General features: G+C 39.1%; 2 protein-coding genes across 3 annotated transcripts in view; one reads left to right on the top strand and one right to left on the bottom strand.

Moving 5' to 3' along the window:
- The window catches only part of LOC134813723 (uncharacterized), an 88,630-nt gene that overhangs the window by 35,564 nt on the left and 30,918 nt on the right, over positions 1-22,148 (bottom strand). The window lies entirely within an intron of this gene.
- LOC134814129 (glutamate receptor 1-like) lies at positions 1,761-17,534 on the top strand. 2 transcript variants are annotated; one of them, XM_063822163.1, is made up of 18 exons: positions 1,761-1,870; positions 2,223-2,387; positions 2,599-2,724; positions 3,492-3,641; positions 6,754-6,862; positions 7,763-7,919; positions 8,112-8,267; positions 8,518-8,869; positions 9,223-9,686; positions 9,860-10,207; positions 10,430-10,601; positions 12,844-12,928; positions 13,175-13,312; positions 13,750-13,889; positions 14,715-14,872; positions 15,568-15,645; positions 16,878-16,953; positions 17,099-17,534. In XM_063822163.1, the coding sequence occupies exons 1-17, from the start codon at positions 1,777-1,779 to the stop codon at positions 16,929-16,931; spliced, it is 2,946 nt and encodes a 981-aa protein (XP_063678233.1). In that variant the 5' UTR covers positions 1,761-1,776; the 3' UTR covers positions 16,932-16,953; positions 17,099-17,534. The 2 variants fall into 2 exon arrangements, with proteins under 2 accessions (XP_063678233.1, XP_063678234.1); XM_063822164.1 differs by lacking the exon at positions 15,568-15,645.

The following is a 22,148-nucleotide window of genomic DNA, read 5'->3' as shown; positions in this document are numbered from 1 at the left end:
TACTCAGAGTTAGTACGGGATAATCGCAACTGAAACTGGCTGCATATCATCAAGGGTCTGTTATACTCTCTAAATGCATCATGGGTGAAATAAGAACACGCCTCCGAGTGCTTTACCACTCCCAAACATTCTCTTACTGATTCTTTATCTGATCGTGTCTCTCTCTCTCTCTCTCTCTCTCTCTCTCTCTTTCTCTCGGTAACGGTTTCTGGCCTTCTACGGTAAAAGGGAAGCCTTCTCGCCGTGTCCACAGCGTGCAACTCCTGCTAGCTGCACGCCAGGACTCCCAAAGTATACACATAATCATTAAAAAATAAATTATCTGAGTGTTATATTATAAAGTTCTCAAGCGCTAGAGACGATGTAGGGGGGGGGGGGGGGGGATGTCGCCATATCGTCGCTGGAGACGATGTAGGATGCAGTAAAATGCAGTCTCCATTTTTACTGGCTCTAAAGTTAATTAATGGTTGTTCTTTTAAACGTACGTGACTTTCCAAAATCGTTAACACTTCCTTTACTTGATTAAGCCTCTAATTGATATACTTTGATCATTTTACTATAAATTAGCCGGTTAGATCAGCCATGTGATGCCCATATAAGGATACGTCACCAGTTTGCAGTTTCTGCCATATTGAATATTCATCATGTTTTTTAGTCAAATTGTCTGGTAACCCAATGATCACGAGTAACCTAATTAGCTTAAATAGTAGCCCTATTAAAGATTACCTGCTGTTTGCAAGGCAATTAACTGCAGTAATCTAGGTCATATCTGCAATCTGTTCGAGTAATTGAGTGCACACTTCTACCCTGTCGTGCATGTTGTCTGATATTGTTGCTATTGGAGCATACTTAACATTCTTTTTATCCCGTGTACACGTTCAATGGTAATTAATTACTATTACTAATTACTAATTATTAATTACATTAATTACTATTGAACGTGTACACTGTACACGTTCAATAGTAATTAATGCTGTTAATTATTCAAAGGTATAAGCCTTAAACATTATTTATATGACCGTATTTGATAACTGCTGTTGTTTTTGTTCTTATGATTTGTTGGTGGGTGTATCTTTATTTATTAGTGCAGTGTGTAATAATATATCAATAAACCTTCAGCTTCCTATGCATTCCTATATGATACAAAGACAACTCCATTTACGGACGTGAGGAGGGTTAGGACTCTGGTGGTTTATTGCTAACCATATGGGCGGAATACAAGCACTTTATTTCATTTCAATAATAATTTGCCAAGAATCCCCGGCTATCCTCACTCGAACACCCGGACTTATTATTACTTTATTATTTCCTTATTATTCCCCGTCGTAGTTTTAATAATTACTCCCCGTCGTGGATTTAATCATGGTCACAATTTCCTTGTTACAATAAACCGTACTTACTCAGTTAATAATTAATTAATTAATTGGTTAATTACAGTTTAAAGTTGGTCATAGCTCATGTTATAGTGATTTCTAATATTTCCTCCAATGAGATATTCAAGATCAGTTTATAATGATAAATAAACTAATTTACCGCTTGTTAAAAAGAAAGCAGTTAATTTCAACTCAAGATTAGTTCAGTTTATGAATATACAGTTTATATAATATATAATAGTCAGCAGGAAAAAGTTGTGATTATTTTTTATTTATACTGCCCAATTTGTTGCTAATCAACAATCACCCTTCTTTGTTGTGATCGTTCGCTTTCGCCGGATCTGTAAAATTTATATCTAATACGATTATTCGCTATGTAACAGAACCGAAAGTACCAGTGACAATGTTCTCAATATGCTTGTTCCTGTTTTGTGTCGTTAAGGGTGAAAGTGAAAGTGAAGATTTATCAACAAATGTCAAGAAGGAACTCCACATCGGTAAGTTAGGTAATTTTACTTGATTTCAATTATTTTTGTACAACGTATTTAATGAACTACAATGTCATTGATTTTAGGTTACTATTTCTACTAGTAGTAGTAGTAGTTTAATACGATCAAACCAGGCCATACATAATATAAATAAATCCCAAAGAGAGTGCTCGACTGCAGTTAAGCAGGAGCATCATAAGCCCTGATGATTGGTATTATGATTGGTATTATGTATATTGTTTTATACATATCATGAAACGGATCGATTGCCCACCATTTTGATTGTTTCAATTTGTTCGAATAAATAACAAAATAACTGAATAACTAAGGCGTGCTCTAACAAAATAACTTAATAACTAAGGTGTGCTCTACCACTCCCGCAATATGACGAGCTACCTGACCCCCTTCAACCTGGCACTGCAAGATGCTAACTCCGACCCAGACATCCTCCCTAATGTTCAGCTGAGAGCGGTGGAGACCCTCATTGAGAATTATTATGCTTCACCCTTCATCGCTCAACTGCAAGGTTGAATTTTCTTATAGATTTAGTTGGTTGATAAATAAGTGAATTATTTTATTTATTTGTTTAGTGTATTTATTTGTTTATCGTAGATGTTTGAAACTATACTTTTGAGAAATCAAACCGAGCTTTGTTCTTAACTTTTTTGGTCGATAACCAGTAATAATTTTATCAATAATTAGAAATTATTAATTACTAATCACAATTACTTGTACAGTTTGCAAGATGCTGAAGGATCACCCGATGGTGGCTGTGGTCGGCCCGTACCACTACGAACAGACTAAAGCTGTTTCTCTCATAACCTCCAGTCTGGGAATACCTAACATCACTCCCACTGCCAGTGGTCAGTTTATTTACATCTATAACTTTGATTTTAAACAATAACGAGGTCTGATCGTCATCTTCTTGCAGCGTTCGATGTCTGTGTGAAGGTAAAATGGTGACCATGACATCCTCTGGATCATGCGGAGGTCGAGTGTTATACAACTTCTGTAGTAGTTGCACAGAAATACTACTTTAATTTTCCAGTATCAACTGTTTAATAAACTTTTGTTGAGTCACATGTTATCTGAGATAAGTGTCGTTATATTAACTTTGGTGTTATCGCCACCTCCGCATTGTAACTATGTCCATCACTCATATCTAAATAAGTTGTGAACGATGGGTATCAGTTAGGAATATCAGAGAACCTCCAGAACGGTATAGTGCAGGGACAAAAGGAAATCGCGGCATGTGCAGGATCGCGATTTTTCCCATTTTTTGCGACAAATTTTATATGTCGCCTGTTTGCCTGTTTGGCTTGTCGCGATACCGCGATTTTTGGCCAAAATGATCGCGATTTTCTTTTGTCCCTGGTATAGTGTGAAAGTGTGAATATCTTGGCCCTGGCAGCTGGCTATATGGTATATATATTATTAAGAGTTCTCAAGAAAAGCGAGCAGGATATCCACTCCTCATATGGGCATCACGTGGCAATATCCACTCCGAGGACCCAGTGATAGATTGCAATTGCATTATTGTCCAACACTATGTGAACGCACACTTGTCTTAGTCTTTTTGGATGCCTTACGAAAATCGGGGAGTGAATTTTCTAAAAAAGTTTCTCGTCAGGAACGTTTCTGGAAGACGCGTTTTGGTTACAAAACATGTTCCATCTCAACCCCCTGGATACGGAACAAGTGTCCGCTATATTTGACATCCTAATGATGCTGGAGCTAAAGGACAGTCAAGTTGCTGTTATCAACACTGACGATATCTATGGTACAGGGTGGCCCATAAGTGACTACCCACACGCAACCTCTTAATAACTCACGTAATTCGTCTCCAAATTGCACCAAAATTTCAGAGATTATAGATATGGGTCAAACTTAGATTTCCTGAAAGTTTCGTAAGCCACGCCCAATTACAGTGGGCGTGGCGTGACACTCCCTTTTTTTCACTATTGTCTTCATAAAATGAGAACGCTTTAAGCTAAGAACTCAAAATTTTTTGCACACATTTGGCTTGATAATTGAAAACTTTTCCAAAAGTTTCAAGTTCATTGGTTTAAATATGGCTGAGTTATGACCATTTTAAAATCCATCGGATATGTGATCCGAGCACTCAGTCAGTGATATTTGCACTCAATTAGTGATCTCGTCACCCAATCTGATCAAGAGTAAGGCGTTAGCGTGTATTAATGAGGTTCATTAGGCTTTGATTGGATACCGATGATGACTTTGCTAGAAAGGGAAACACAAATTTTTACGATAAAAACCAGATCGTGACCTTTTCAGGAAAAGCCGTTCTCTCCACCACTTCATCCGGTCTAGTAGAGCCCCAGTGAATTGCATTCTGGGAGTTGACATATCCGTTTATATGGCCTTGTCGCTGTACCAGATTTCGTCCTCAAAGTAGGGATCCACATTCTGCTTGGACAGGAATGTGTTGGCGAAATCTATCCTCGATTGGAAATCACGGTCCAAAAGTTTGTGTTTCTTTGTGATTCGGTAGGCCCGGTTAGAAAGGTCTTGCTTTAGGATTCGCTGAAGGGTTCTGCTGATGTCTAAGGCAGGAGCTCGTTTCCGGGTGCCAATCTTAGGTGTGTCCATCACGTCACCAACAACCATCGTGATGTTTTCTACAGTCCTCGCAGTTCGTCTTCTGCCGACCCGGAAACGACAATTTCATCTGAAATTGTCGTTTAATCTGAGGGTAGAACTCCCCATTTTCTTTCTTCAGGTAGACGAACAATCGTTGTTCTGCAGTAAAGGGAGGATAGTGAACCATTTTCGATGATTCAATGGATGGTTCATTCCTTTTTATTGATTGTAAGGAACCTGTGACCAGCGATTGTAGGACTGAATCCCTACCGGACGGAATCACTACCACGCAAATATCGCTACTGGTAGTGATTCAGTCCGGTAGTGATTCAGTCCTAAAATATACCTCAATCCCTACCAGTTGATCTTAGTTCACTAGTCTAATATCATGACGTGATCTGAGCCGGTGCTCTCATGGAGTGCTTGCTATGGGGCCTGTCAGACATGTGATACACAGACTTACGTACGCAACGAGGAGCCCTAACGAGAACTGGTTTGGATCAAGTCATCCATAATGACCTGCTATACGACAATACAGTGATGTGAACCTTCACATGCTCGGTATCTCAATCAGCTAGCGGGAATAATATATAAACCCGCAACGCCTGTGTTTATCTTATACCACTATGTCTTCCTCATCCATCGAGTTTATTCCTGGCAGAAAGAAAGGCAGCCGCAACGTCCTCTACGATGGTCACCTCTACCACCTTAACAGAAAGAGGGAAGACAAGACCTACTGGAAGTGCAACAAGTGCAAGTCCCGCCTGATCCTTGTCCAGGACACCTTCTGTTCTGCTACCCCTCATGACCACGAATCTCAACCAGCAGAAATTGCAGCCCACCGCTCCAAGTCTAAAATGAAGACCCTCGCAGCTACTACTGAGAACTCAACTAAGCAGATTGTTGCAGACTCTGTCGCTGGACTATCCTTCGAAGCCTCGTCCCGGCTCAACTGTGATCCCAAGTCCTTGGCACGACTAGTCAGACGAGCCAGAATGGCAGCCTACTCCCATCCTGTCAACCCCATCTCCTTAGAAGACCTGGTGATTCCTCCTAACTACCTGACCTCTCCCGGTGGTGACACTATGTTGCTCTGGGACTCCTCCTACGACACCAACACCAGAAGATCTATCCTCCTTGGTACTGCAGACAACATCAACATCATCTATCAGTCAGATCACCTCGTCGTGGATGGAACCTTTAAGACCTCTCCAGACCTGTTTACTCAACTCTTCACAGTCCACGCCTTACACCCTACTGGATGGAGAATCCCTGCAGCCTTTGGACTCCTACCCGGGAAGCGCACCATCATGTACGAGAACATCCTCAACGAACTGGACTCCTACGGACCCTTCTACCCTCAGTCGGTGCTGGTGGACTATGAAATAATTATGCCTTTATTGCAAAGTTCAGTAGGGATCATATCAAAGTGGTTGGGTTTAGATATTAGCGGTAGTGATTCAGTCCGGTAGTGATTTAGTCCTAAAATATACCTCAATCCCTACCAATAGTGATTGGTAGTGATTCAGTCCGTTAGGGATTCAGTCATGTAGTGATTCGGTCCGTTCACCGTGACCAGCAGGGCTAACAAGCCCTGAAATGGTGACACCACCATAAATTCGTGTGATAGCGTTTTAGGTGCAGTCAGCTGTATAGGCCGGCCCATAAGCAGGCTGCAACCAATCAAGCGGTGCATGTGCATGTGAGCCAAACAGGCCATTAACCAAGTGACGAGATCACTGACTGAGTGCTCGGATCACGTATCCGATGAGTTTTGAAATGGTCATAACTTAGCCATATTTTAACCAATGAACTTGAAACTTTGGGAAAAGTTTTCAATTATCAAGCCAAATGTGTGCAAAAAATTTTGAGTTCTTAGCTTAAAGCGTTCTCATTTTATGAAGACAATAGTGAAAAAAAGGGAGTGTCACGCCACGCCCACTGTAATTGGGCGTGGCTTACGAAACTTTCAGGAAATCTAAGTTTGACCCATATCTATAATCTCTGAAATTTTGGTGCAATTTGGAGACGAATTACGTGAGTTATTAAGAGGTTGCGTGTGGGTAGTCACTTATGGGCCACCCTGTATGTATGCTTACTTTTGAAGCCATCTGTTTGGTTAACCCATCTGAAACACATTGTCTTATTTTGTGGCTCATTTCTCAATGGTGATCAACGTGTTGTTAATAAAAAGATGTTCTTAGATCTATAAACTACCTGTATTTGTTTTGAACGGTAATGTTATCTAAAACAGTACACTGTCGTGTTACCATGGTTACTAAACTCTTCAGGTGCTAGTCTGAGTGCTAAGTTTGAGGTTGATGCGCATCGTCAGCGAATGGTCGTCAAGGATCATATTGTTTTGCCCGCCTCCTCTTTTGCACGAAATATCAACATAAAGTGAGTCGTTTTAGTCATAGCACTATTGTTAAAGTTGGCTCTGAAATATCTACACTTAACTTTACCCACTTTACTTTACCCACTTTACTTTACCCCCTATTCTTTACCCACTTTACTTTACCCACTTTACTTTACCCACTATACTTTACCCACTTTACTTTACCAACTTTACTTTACCCACTTTACTTTACCCACTATACTTTACCCACTTTACTTTACCCACTTTACTTTACCCACTATACTTTACCCACTATACTTTACCCACTATACTTTACCCACTTTACTTTACCCAACTTTACTTTACCCACTTTAGTTTACCCACTTTACTTTACCCACTTTACTTTACCCACTTTACTTTACCCACTTTACTTTACCCACTTTATTTTACCCACTATACTTTACCCACTTTACTTTACCAACTTTACTTTACCCACTTTACTTTACCCACTATACTTTACCCACTTTACTTTACCCACTTTACTTTACCCACTATACTTTACCCACTATACTTTACCCACTATACTTTACCCACTATACTTTACCCAACTTTACTTTACCCACTTTACTTTACCCACTATACTTTACCCACTTTACTTTACCCACTTTACTTTACCCACTTTACTTTACTCACTATACTTTACCCACTTTACTTTACCCACTTTACTTTACCCACTTTACTTTACCCACTTTACTTTACCCACTTTACTTTACCCACTTTACTTTACTCACTTTACTTTACCCACTTTACTTTACCCACTTTACTTTACCCACTTTACTTTACCCACTTTACTTTACCCACTTTACTTTACCCACTTTACTTAACACAGAATGTGAGTCAGATCACAATTTAAAAAGGAACATTCTTCAATCCGATTAAGTTAAAACCAAAACATCTCACAGTAAAGAACTGGAGGCTATCAAAGAAAAGCGGATCAGAATATTTGTATTATTCGTGAAGAGCTCCTTCATCAACACAGTTCTAGATCAGGCTAACAAAGTTGGACTGGTTGGACCAGAGTTCCTCTGGATTAGCGGGAATAGTGCTGTTAATGACTTGGTGGGTGTTTTAGTTTTTTCTAAAGGGCACGGGATTCATGAGCTGGATATTAAGTCATTTAGATTTATTAGTAATCATAAGCATTCCACGTAATTTTAACTCTAAAACAGCCATTATTGATTCAACTATGCAATCATAGTATTAATATTACAGTACAATTTCAATGAATCATTCTGACAATATTACCTCCAGGATGACAAAAGAAACAACTTGCCAGTTTACTACGACGGATTACTGCTACTAGGGAGGGTCTCCAATGAAGACTCTCCTCAACACGACCGACTTGTAGAAGCGATGGAGGAGGCAAGGAGTACCAGAATTAACAGAATAGACTCTCTCAGTGCTCAGGTGATCCAGCTTTAATTTTTCCATCCACCCTTAAAAATGTAAAGCGGAAGGTTACGAATGGTTGTTTGTATTGGCGAAAGCATGATAATTGTGGTAGAATCAATACCAAGGAGCTGGGAAGCATTAAAGTAGATGGCAAAATGGAAGATATGATTTGCTCATAATTGACCTGAGCTATGCTTACCTTTTTATTTTTGCTATCATTTCGTGTGAAATTAATTACATTGGATCTGAAATATATCGTTTATAGGTATACGATAGCACCATGGCGCTCATAAAAGCGTTGGACTACCTTAACAAACAAGGAAAGTTGACTTTTGATGATCCAACCGTGAGATGCGAGCTAAAAAGCCTTGACATCAATAAAACTGATACTGAAAGTGAAAGTGAAAGTGAAAATAAAAACGGGAGTTTAAAACGGGTAAAAAGAGCGGATGACCACGGGTACACTATTCCGGCTGTGAATTGGTTTAAGGAGGGGTACCTCATAACTAGAGCCATGAAAGAGATCTCATTTCGGGGAGTGAGTGGTGGAAACATTTCCTTTTCAAAATGGGGCGGTCCTGCTAAGAACACTTACACGATAGTCAATGTTAGAACAGGTAATTTATTAGTTAATTATTAGTTAGTAATTATTAATTATTTAATTATTAGTTTGCATTTGTTCACAAGTTATTTCATCTTTCTAGACAAGCCATCCTTCATTTTAATATTCATCATTTGGATATTTTATAGTTTTATTCTTTAATATTTTCTATTGCATATTTGAGATACTCTTCTTTGAGATACTCTTCTATTCGCCCTTTACTTAGCCAATATTGCTATGATAAATTAGTCAACATGTGCATACAGACAAAATTCAAATGTCATATATTACGTATATTACCAAATAAAAAGGAATAGGTGCCTTAATCTTATTTGATGATAACGTTTTAAATCCAAACTTTCTACACAGGTGTGCCAGTCGACATTGGTAAATTCGAGGAATCTAAAGGAATAGGGTTGCAATCCAAACCCCAGTTCTACGGGGGTGACACCAAGCTGAAGAACACGATTAGCACGCACCTCCGCCTGGGTGTGGTAAAGGATCCCCCCTTTGTAAAGTTTACTTATGAGGAGGCAGGTCATGATAAGTGTCTGTACAAGGACCAGCTGAGGTGCTACGAGGGGCTCAACATTGATATTGTAGAGAAGCTCGCTAAACAGTATGATTTTACTTTCACTTTTGTTGAGGACCCGTCAGGAAACTTTGGAGCTCCGGTCTCTGAGAACGAAGAAGAGTGGGATGGTCTCATTGGTATGTTAAAAAGACGGGAAATAGACATGGGAATAGTAGCTTTTGGTATCAACAGCGCCCGGGAGAGAGTTGTAGATTTCGCTGTGCCCCTACTGACTGGAGGAATAGTGATGGCAATGCAGGTACTGCTCCTTCATAATATTTTAAATCCAGGATATAATATCCTTAGTAGGGTGTACTACTATAAACAGACTCATGGTCTGATTCGATCCTTTACAGTTTCTAATAAAACTGACTCAAATATTTACCGATAAATTGCAGTATAAACTTTGATTTTATTCATTTATTTATTTAGGAAGGAGGAGCAGTGGGAGCAGACGGATTCGACCCTCTCACAATGTTCAAAACAGACAGTTTCTTCTTCCTGCGCCCCTTCAGCAGGGAGCTGTGGATAGCTATTGTGTTAGCAGGTTGTGTTTTCTGCGTCCTGATATGGGTATTCGACCACTTCTCCCCCTACGGTTACTACGGCGGCACCAAACAGAAGCTGCTCTGTTGTAAGTGTGAGCAGTGCACTGCTAGTTTAAACGGAGACTTCAGTGTGAAGGGCTGCCCGTTTGGGGAGCAGCAGGGTATACATGATGAAATGAAGAGTCTCAATCTGCTGAACAGTATCTGGTTGATAATCTGCTCATTTCTGCAGGTGAGGTCCGAGTAGTAATTGTTACAGGCAGCATACCGGTTTATTTAGGGTTAAAAACCCCTATTAGTATTTAGTCAAATATTTCACGGCTTGCATTTCTAGAATTTACCTTATTATATATATATATATATTGGACGTTATTTGTCCTGAGTAGTGGCCCCTCGAGCGTTCATTTTAATATCCGTTCACGCAATAAGGTAATTTTACTCGTTACCCCACCAGATAGGACCTCCTGATGCCACTCCCCGGTGCTGGTCCACAAGAGTCCTGGTTACCGCCTGGTGGATTATATGTCTGGTCCTCATATCCCTCTATACAGCAAACCTGGCAGCCTACCTCACTGTAACCAGGATCCACAAGAATATTGAGACTGTGGGAGATCTATTACAATCAGGTAAGAGTAGGATCCACAAGAATATTGAGACTGTGGGAGATCTATTATAATCAGGTAAGGGTAGGATTCATAAGAATATTCAGACTGTGGGAGATCTATTACAATAAGGTAAGAGTAGGATCCATAAGAATATTGAGACTGTGGGAGATCTATTACAATCAGGTAAGGGTAGGATTCATAAGAATATCGAGACTGTGGGAGATCTATTACAATCAGGTAAGAGTAGGATCCATAAGAATATTGAGACTGTGGGAGATCTATTACAATCAGGTAAGAGTAGGATCCATAAGAATATTGAGACTGTGGGAGATCTATTACAATCAGGTAAGGGTAGGATCCATAAGAATATTGAGACTGTGTGAGATCTATTACAATCAGATAAGAGTAGGATCCATAAGAATATTGAGACTGTGGGAGATCTATTACAATCAGGTAAGGGTAGGATCCATAAGAATATTGAGACTGTGGGAGATCTATTACAATCAGGTAAGAGTAGGATCCATAAGAATATTGAGACTGTGGGAGATCTATCACAATCAGATAAGAGCAGGATCAATAAGAATATTGAGACTGTGGGAGATCTATTACAATCAGGTGAGGGTAGGATTCATAAGAATATCGAGACTGTGGGAGATCTATTACAATCAGGTAAGAGTAGGATCCATAAGAATATTGAGACTGTGGGAGATCTATCACAATCAGATAAGAGCAGGATCAATAAGAATATTGAGACTGTGGGAGATCTATTACAATCAGGTGAGGGTAGGATCCACAAGAATATTCAGACTGTGGGAGATCTATTACAATCATGTAAGGGTAGTATCCACAAGAATATTGAGGTTGTGAGAGATCTATTACAATCAGGTAAGGGTAGGATCCACAAGAATATTCAGACTGTGGGATATCTATTACAATCATGTAAGGGTAGTATCCACAAGAATATTGAGACTGTGGGAGGTCTATTACAATCAGGTAAGGGTAGGATCCATAAGAATATTGAGACTGTGTGAGATCTATTACAATCAGATAAGAGCAGGATCCACAAGAATATTGAGACTGTGGGAGATCTATTACAAGCAGGTAAAAGCAGGATCCACAAGAATATTGAGGTTGTGAGAGATCTATTACAATCAGGTAAGGGTAGGATCCATAAGAATATTGAGACTGTGGGAGATCTATTACAATCATGTAAGGGTAGTATCCACAAGAATATTGAGGTTGTGAGAGATCTATTACAATCAGGTAAGGGTAGGATCCACAAGAATATTCAGACTGTGGGAGATCTATTACAATCATGTAAGGGGAGTATCCACAAGAATATTGAGGTTGTGAGAGATCTATTACAATCAGGTAAGGGTAGGATCCATGAGAATATCGAGACTGTGGGAGATCTATTACAATCAGGTAAGGGTAGGATCCACAAGAATATTGAGACTTATATGGGAGATCTATTACAATCAGATAAAATCAGGTTCCACACTATTTCACGACCATTTATTGACTATTCTAAGACTATAATAAGACTACCTCTAGTATATTTAACAATGTACAATGTACAGGAATAAGACTACCTCTAGTATATTTAACAATGTACAATGTACAGGAATAAGACTACCTCTAGTATATTTAACAATGTACAATGTACAGGAATAAGACTACCTCTAGTATATTTAACAATGTACAATGTACAGGAATAAGACTACCTCTAGTATATTTAACAATGTACAATGTACAGGAATAAGACTACCTCTAGTATATTTAACAATGTACAATGTACAGGAATAAGACTACCTCTAGTATATTTAACAATGTACAATGTACAGGAATAAGACTACCTCTAGTATATTTAACAATGTACAATGTACAGGAATAAGACTACCTCTAGTATATTTAACAATGTACAATGTACAGGAATAAGACTACCTCTAGTATATTTAACAATGTACAATGTACAGGAATAAGACTACCTCTAGTATATTTAACAATGTACAATGTACAGGAATAAGACTACCTCTAGTATATTTAACAATGTACAATGTACAGGAATAAGACTACCTCTAGTATATTTAACAATGTACAATGTACAGGAATAAGACTACCTCTAGTATATTTAACAATGTACAATGTACAGGAATAAGACTACCTCTAGTATATTTAACAATGTACAATGTACAGGAATAAGACTACCTCTAGTATATTTAACAATGTACAATGTACAGGAATAACAATGTACAATGTACAGGAATGACTACTGGAACTGTGGAGGGTTCGATAACGGACATGCTGCTGAGCAATACCTCCGATCAGGAAATGGCTAGCCTCGTCAGGTAACACACGTGATGCCCAAATAAGGTATTGTTTCTTTTACACAGAATATGTGGGGATATTTTATGCAAAGATGAAGAAAACAAATCTTTGTGTTTGAATAAGGATAAAATTGCTGATTAATACCATCTCCACGAGAAATGTTATAAGTTGGCAGTAAAACACCACAATTCAGATAAAATATTTGTAGGAGAATGAAGAATTTATTTGTTAAATAGTAGTGTTGAAAGTAACAAACCACTCTCCAGGAGGATGAAGAATGTCCCCTCATACCAGGAAGGTGTAAACAGTGCCAGACAAGGTGACTACGCATTCCTCTACGGTTCAGCTCCTCTAGAGTACACCAGCAACTTTGAACCTTGCGGACTCAAAATATCCACTCACAGGTTATATCTAAGATTCTCACTCAAACGCCCGGACGAATGTATAACTAAGATACTCATTATATTAGTTTTAAACTCAGAAATATAGTAATTAACTCTTGTTACTAGCACTAAACAAAACTCTCAAGTCAGTATAAAAACAATTGATAACTGTTGAGGAATTGAGAGCATAAACACTACTAAAACGCACATAAACACAACTAAAACGCACATAAACACTACTAAAACGCACATAAACACAACTAAAACGCACATAAACACAATTAAAACACACATAAACACACATGCAACTACAGGCTGTTAGAGTACGCACATAAACACAACTAAAACGCACATAAACACTACTAAAACGCACATAAACACTACTAAAACGCACATAAACACAATTAAAACACACATAAACACTACTAAAACGCACATAAACACACATGCAACTACAGGCTGTTAGAGTACGAGCTCTCATTCGCTCTGCCTGATGACAGTCCCCTGATAGAGCTGATAAATGAGGGTCTGATCCAGATGAAGGAGAAGAACGAGATACTGCCAGCGTGGAGGAACTGGGCGGCTGGACCCTGCACTGGTGAGTGTTTATTATTATTACACGTCCGTAGTCCGTACCTGCACTGGTGAGTGTAGTTATTATTACACGTCCGTAGTCCGTACCTGCACTGGTGAGTGTTTACTATTATTACACGTCCGTAGTCCGTACCTGCACTGGTGAGTGTTTATTATTATTACACGTCTGTAGTCCGTACCTGCACTGGTGAGTGTTTACTATTATTACACGTCCGTAGTACGTACCTGCACTGGTAAGTGTTTATTATTATTACACGTCCGTACCAGTGGCGTAACGTTGCCTGTTGGCGCCCCCCGCCGAAAAAGCGCCCCCTGTTGGCGCCCCCTCCCTTTTTGGTGCCCCTCTCTAAAATTGAACAAATTAGGTGATTTTAGAGGATACGCCGGTAAAATCTCTAAAAAAGTGTGTATCTAGAGCAAAACGCGCAGTTTTGCTAGTACTTTAGTTAAGTTTTCGAAATTGTCACACATTCAAACGACGATTTGGCGCCCCCCCCCCCCCCCCCCCCCCCCCCCCCCCCCCCCCCCCTAACACGGCGCCCCCTCCCCCCACCGGGGTCAGCGGGGCCCTTCGTTACGCCACTGGTCCGTACGCTAATAAAGTGAGATCTTAATCTCTCTGGGACTGGACCTTTATACTTAAAAGATATATAATAAGATTATTGTTTATTTATAAACTATATTATTGTTTATTTTTAAACTATAAATAATTTCATAATTAGTCTGTATTGATTGATAATGTGAAGCAAAATTATAGCACTCCAAAAATCAGATCCCGTCTAACACACGTGATGCCCAAATAAGGTATTATCCAGTCTAACTCCAACAGGAACTCTGGCGGCTAAACCAGGCTCAAGTGAGATCAACGTCTTCTCCGTAGTGGGAACTATGGCTATCATCCTGCCTGTTGTTGCACTGTCTGTTATAGTCTTTATTCTGGAACTATTGAAGGGAAAGAGGAGCCCGAATAGGAACCCGGAACTTAAGGTAACATTTAGGTAACATTTAGGTAACATTTAGGTAACATTTAGTTTTTATATCACTGTGACAGGAACTTAAGGTAACATATAAGTAACATTTAGGTAACATTTAGGTAACATTTAGTTTTTATATCACTGTGACAGGTCGTTTTCATTCCGTTATACCTGCTTTGTTTATCAGAAACATACCTTTCCCATATTTTGTATGATATCTGATAAGTTACTTTTAGTTTTGTTAGTCAGATTATGGTATATTTTCAAAGACTAATATTATCTTTCCCTCGACAGAAGTTGCCACAAATTCTTTGTCATCTGGATCCGCCTGTTTGTTGAGTTGCCATAAGACGACCCCGCCTAATTTCCTATAGTTTTTAACGACAGTTACACATTTTTTAAGTGCGATCTTTATGATGACTGGACAAAATTTGCTTTAACTTTTTTCCCCATCAGATCCAGATTGAATATATTTTTGTGGTTCCTGACACTATAGACAACACATTCCTGCAGAAAACTGCTTGTCGCAAATTTGTTCACAGACATGTTGCATAAATCCCTAACTAATAGTTGATAGGACTCTGCATGACAACCTAATAGTAATATTTGGAACAAATATTTTACGAGTATCACCCGTTAATAGTTGAGTCGTTAACTAGTTACTATAGTTACATTACTAGTTACCATAGTTACACTGCGTTATTTTAGAAAGTTCTAAACGATCTGATAGCAGTTAATGACGAAAAGAAAGCACAGAATTACACTGTCAGCACTCGTTTTGTAAAGGTACTCCCACCCTGCATGGCATGATTACCTTTACTTTAGGTTGAACACAAGGATATATTTCACACCACCCTGCATGGCATGATTACCTTTACCTTAGGTTAAGGGGGGGGGGGGTTCACCCTGATTTTGTTGTTAAACTTGGTTTCGAGATAGCAGTTGACCAACAAACTAGGACCGGTGACCAAACTTTTGAGGGGGTCCCGGACCCCAACTGCCAAACGGTGCCCGCGGGGCAGCCACGTCCATATTTGGTCCAAATTAGGCTCAATTTAGCCAGAGCATGCCCAAAACCGAGATTTTATGTGCTCTTCTTGTAGCTAGTGGTCTCTTGAACTCGTATATGAATTTTCATCAAGATTGGACAAAAAATGACTGAGTTATGAGCCAAAAACCATATGACCATATTTGGGCATACGCACCAAATTTGATCGATTTTGGCCCATAAATTGGTCAAATATCAATATTTTTGAATAAAACTAACTTTATATGGAAGTTAAGTCTATACTACACATTCTCTATGATTATCAGCTCAGTATCTAACTAACTGTGTATTCTGTGTTTAAATAATCGCAAAAAATGAACAAAACCGCCCATATCTCAGTTCGCGATATTTGCAAAACTGATTTCGCTCAAAACAATTATAGAACTCAATAGGGTTTCAATATTTTTACATGAAATTTTCAGAATCAACGTAGAATCGCATTTCGACCTTAAGTTTTGTATTGGAATTTTGAGTTAGGCCTTTAAAAAAATTTGGCGGCCAAATTTCAAAATTTGCACTGCAAAATTCAGAATTTGGCCGCCGAATTTTTTATGTGCTACAAGAGCACATAAAATCTCGGTTTTGGGCATGCTCTGGGTATTTGGCTAAATTGAGCCTAATTTGGACCAAATATGGGCGTGGCTGCCCCGCGGGCACCGTTTGGCGGTTGGGGTCCGGGACCCCCTCAAAAGTTTGGTCACCGGTCCTAGTTTGTTGGTCAACTGCTATCTCGAAACCAAGTTTCACAAAAAAATCAGGGTGAACCCCCCCCCCCCCCCCTTAAACACAAGGATATATTTTACATGCCACCCTGTATGGCTTTACCTTTATTTTAGGTTAAACACAAGGATATATTTCACACAACCCTGCATGGCAAATATACCTTTACTTTAGGTTAATCACTATGACGTCATAGAACCGTGTGGTGAGTTATACTATAACGTAATAATATGACGTCACAACTTTTCAGTTGGTAACCGAGAAACCTGCGCACGAGGTTAAGAAGTTGCTTGCCAAGGCTTGAGTTCCATTTTCATGAAAATCAGGTAATTTGCGTAACTTAAAATAGCCAAATAACAAAGCTGTGTCGATGTACTCGATTTTGGTTTTATCTGAACCCTGATTGCAATTATTGAATGGGAAGTTTTTTATTACTGAACTGTCTCTATTTTTATATTCTGATCTCTACAGGAAACAAAACAAGCGCATCCGCTTAAGAAAGCTTCTAAGAGACAGCAGCAATGCTGTTGCTGTGGTTACGTAACTGTTGCTATGGTTACTATTCCACTCAAAAGAGGGCGATGGCCTGATTCCAGTGGATGATGATCAACCAAAACCTTCAAATTCAACTGATTTACTATGAACCAGTTTACTTTGACCACTACCAATTCAAATCAAGTACTTTGAATAACTTGACTCGTCAAAAACAGGCGCAACGAAATAATTATAATATAAAACCGCTTGTTTATAGATGGACATGTGCTCACAAATGTTTTAGATTTTATCAATTCCAGAAATTTAGGCGAATAAAAACACGGTTTCAGTTTGAATTTTGTCTTAATGATATTTTTCATTATTAACATTGAACAAAACATGTAATATTAACTTTACCCAATAAATAAACCTTATACTTTTTGTGATCAATAATTAAACTAGTCAACAAATTATCGAGAAAAGTCAGACACACCGATTGAAATCATAATTTAAGAGCTAATTAAGGTACGATATGATAATAAGTCCAATAAGCTTCAAAAAGTCATTTCTATTTTTCTTTTATTCCCTCTTATTCCCTTTACCCTCCGCAGGTGAATATCGGATAGCACCATCTTTTTTTTTATAGCTTCGACTTCAGCCTCTTTAACTTGTTCACTCTTCTCGACATCTCTTTTCAAGGCTGCAATTTCTTCTGTGTACCTGTAGTGAGATTACAGGTTTCAGGTTCTTTAGCACAGATTCGTCACTATCAGTTATAGTCCTATTTGATAAATTTTATGTTCATATTTGCTCCGATTTCGATTTCACCGATTATACGTCTCCTGGCCATACAACTGCGTGAAAAGTTTAGGTAAAGCGCCATATGTAAGTCTCGAGATATGCGCCTTTGTGACCCCCAAAATTGCCCCTTTGGATAGGGGTTTCGGCTTTTCAAGGGATATCTAAGAAAAGAAGTACTTACGGTACGTACCTTTAAAAATGACTGTACGGTACGTACCTTTAAAACTGAACCATATAAGGTATTGTATCACGTTGTAACCCCCACGGTCGTTTCACTATGGTGGTACGATACAGGGGGAGCAGGGTGCACTCGTGCGCGGCGGGTCATACAACCTTACAACGTATAACAAATAAGGTACAACTACAAGTACAAAAGCTACAATTTAGCAAAATTTTGTAATTCTGCAAAATTTTCCCATTTGGAAAAGCCCCTCCCCTCGGTTGATCACTGGGAGACTTTGGATTAGGAAACTGTACATTATGATTAAAAAGTAAACATGATATCTGACTGCTCGACTCGTAGATCACATAGGAGACGGTTGCTCTGGGGGGGGGGGATGTGAGACGTACGTGCCAAAGGCATGCAAGGGGAATGAGCCGATCAAGTGGTCTTAGGTATACAGCAGGGTGTCAGAAGCAAACCCTCAGATTGATCATTTCTGAAAGCTTGGGTAAGCTAAAATTTTACGCAAAATCGTCTACGCGCCAATACACAATAATTATGACACACTGCTGTATATACTGGAAGATAGAAGGTAGTAGTATCGCATTCTATCAACAGTCATGCTCTCCTTCTCCAGGTTCCTCAATTGTTTCAGATGATGTCAACAGGTGCTTGATTCTGACGGATATATCTACAGCAGGAAAAAATCGGATGACACCGTCCTCTCCTCTGCTTGGCGTTTCCAGAAGAGCAAATCTCTTAAATGTCCCTGCCGCTGCTACCTCGCTCTCACAGACAACACCCAGGCCACTAAACTTAGAATTTGAAAGATAGGATAATAAGTTTCAATGATTGACTATTTTGTAAGTATCTGAACATGTCTTGCAGATAAGTTAGAGCCAATCCTAGCATGCAAGGATCTATCGGATAGTAGTAAGATTTTTAACGCAATAATTTTCTTCATATCCAGACGGTGAAGATTGATCAGGTCATCCTCAAGATGGTCGTGTTAATTTAGTGGAACAACACATTAACGGTCCTGGAGTTGAAAAGCATTACTTGAATAGAAATTTCATCCAGCAGGATGAAATTAACTCCATTGAACTGGAAAGTAAACCGCGGTCAGATGGCTAATAAAGAAACACGTTAACTTTAACCATCTGCACTGTTATTGTTTGGAATAAATCTTAAATTACCCTTGAAGAGGTAGTCAGACTAAATAAATGGTAAAAACATTTAAGGATTTATTAGTTTATGAGCATGTGTTTATTCCTGGACCTCATAACACCAACTGGTGAGTAAAGAAGTGAAGCAGGCACGTGCAGCTCCACTGTACCTTTTGTTAAACTAACTTTCTCGGAACCGAATCCTGCCCTTCCCTAGAATTCGAACAAAAATTGAGAGTGTTTTCATTGTAGTGAACATGCGCTTTAAGAATTTGCACGTGTTGAAGCATTATTCAAGAAACAAAGAGCTTTTATCAATAAACGCACCGCGGTGGTTTAAAATAGGCTGATAAGTTGACATGGTGTGGGGAGGCCCTGTAAAACGAGCTGCGCCGGTAAGACTGCTGTAGTCAGAGAGCCCTGTGGAGGCGGGATTGAGAATATTATATAAGCAGCGGTCTGAGGTCCAGATATCAGAAGGTAGCCTTAGTTTTATTGGACTGTATCGTTATGACGTGTCAACTGTCTACCGGCAAGTTCCCATGCAACAACAATCAGCATCGTGATTGAAGGGCAGGGTCATTTTATAATTGCTTGGTTTGTTACCTTACACTTACAGTTGTTATGACCCCAATTTAATGTATTATAGATTTTCTGTAACGTTCGGCATTTTGTTCAATATTAATCAGGGTTTAACTGTATTCGGTTAAGAAAATTAGCTAATAGCTACCATTTGACTACCAATGATTGGGATTTGGGTCCTATTCTTGTTAAGGGCGGGGGGACCCCAACCGCCAAACGATGCGCGCAGGGCAACCACGCCCATATTTGGTCCAAATTAGGCCAAATTTAGCCAAATACCCTGAACATGCCCAAAACCCAGATTTATGGTGATCTACTTGTAGCTAGTGGTCTCCTGAACTCGTATATGAAATTTCGTAAAGATTGGACAAAAAAATGACTGAGTTATGAGCCAAAAACCATATGCCCATATTTGGGCATACGCAGATTTTTGATTTAGGCCTCCAACAAAATCTGGCTGCCATATTCTGAATTTTTCTGGGAAAATTTGGTTGGTCTCGAAATCAAGTTTCACAAAAAATACCCATTGGCAAGTAATAATTAAACAATTATGGTTTAAGTTAAAATAAAAATCATACTTATAAATTATCAGTATTCACTATTCAGTAATCTTAAACCAGGATAATGTTTTTGCAACTCCTAACAGCCCTGCTAGCCCTCCTTTGCACCATCCCCACTTCCTGCTAGTTATTCTAAAGTTTATTTTATCTCACTTTCGACGTTAATTATAGAAGATCTATAAAAGCCTTAATAAAAATTCTAAGAATGCTATATTCTATTCCTATCCTTGTTTTTAAAACCCTGCTAAAAATGGCGAGGTTTCAATTCCATTTGCATGCTGAAATTGGCCACGCGGTTTTTGGTCGATTTTCAGTGTTTTTTCCCGTTGCCAGGGGAATTTCGACAAGTTTAAAATATGATATAGATATTTCTATCGTCTCATAATACGTGTGTTCATTGTTAGGCCTTCAACGTCAGTGTCAAATAATAGCCAATGTTCGTATCAATTAAGCAGGAATACCCACTGCTTACAGTTCTTTCAAAAGCTCTACGTTAATTTTATTTCGCAGTTCTCCAATATAATATATTAATATATGATATGGACTGAATACTGTTGTTTATTTCATCCTCAGAATCAATATTTTTAAGGTTTACCTTTTTTGACCAATTCATGACGCACTGCTAGCTTTTCCATCAACATTTCTTAATCTCAGTTTAACTGAATAACTTTATTGCCATTTTATGACATCATAATTTGAGTATAATGGTAGTTTTATGGCAGACTTTATTAATGGAGCCAAAGACACAATTTGTTTGAATAGGATGTGCGCAATGTTCACGTTGATATAAGGTGACGAATGACAAATCACGTTGCTTTAAAGAATCGTTATAAGAAGCATGACCATTGGAAAGCAGTCATGAGAAAGGCCGCTATAAAATTTGAACAGATGCCATGCAGTTTAACAACTATCTCAAATCACTGATCAATAAGTAACTTAGACATCATTACCAGACAGAATGATATATTTTTTAAATAATTAACAATACTAAAGTTTTAAGGAAACAAGTCATAAATCTTCCTGAATCCTGACCACTAGTACGAACAACCTCCACCTACAACATGACTGCGTACAGAACCTCGCTTCTAATACTCCTCTTTCTGACAGCTGTGATCTCGGACAGACCCCACGTTGCTCTAAGGTTTGGTGATGATATCTCAAGTTATATAATGATTGCCCCGGACATGTCCCCACTAGAGGAACAGGTGTCAATCTGTGCCTGGATAAAGAAACTGAGGCCCACCAGGGACAAAAGGATTTCGCGGCATGTACGAAATCGCGAAATTTCCCATTCTCCGCGACAAATTTTATGTGTAGTTTAATGTATAGCCTGTTAAATTTCGCGGTACCGCGAAATTTGGCCAAAATAATCGCGAAATCCTTTTGTCCCTGAGGCCCACTTCTCGTAGTGGAGTGTGGCTTCATTACAGGACTGCGTATGATATCTATCAGATAGTTCTCTCTGATAACCTTTACTGGGCTTATCTCACATCTGGCAACACTCTAAGTAGTCAGACTCCGGTACATTCAGAGTGGTACCATGTTTGCATTACATGGTCTTACAGCAGCGGGAGGAAGACCCTCTTCTACAATGGCGTGCAGATTGGGACTGCCTCGTCGTCTGGACAGAGGTTCTCTCTCGCAACCGGCTCTCTCGTTATCGGACAATTTCATACCACCTACAGGATGGACGCTGGGTTTTATAGTAGCTACTCATTCGGAGGTGAAATCACAAAGTTGAACATACTGAAAAGAGAACTGACCGAACAAGAGGT

The sequence above is a fragment of the Bolinopsis microptera genome, chromosome 4, assembly GCF_026151205.1.
Source record: "Bolinopsis microptera isolate Bmic1 chromosome 4, MBARI_Bmic_1.0, whole genome shotgun sequence".
NCBI lineage: Eukaryota > Metazoa > Ctenophora > Tentaculata > Lobata > Bolinopsidae > Bolinopsis > Bolinopsis microptera.
Note: the sequence above shows the minus strand (reverse complement) of the source record. Positions and strands in the feature narration are given on the sequence as shown.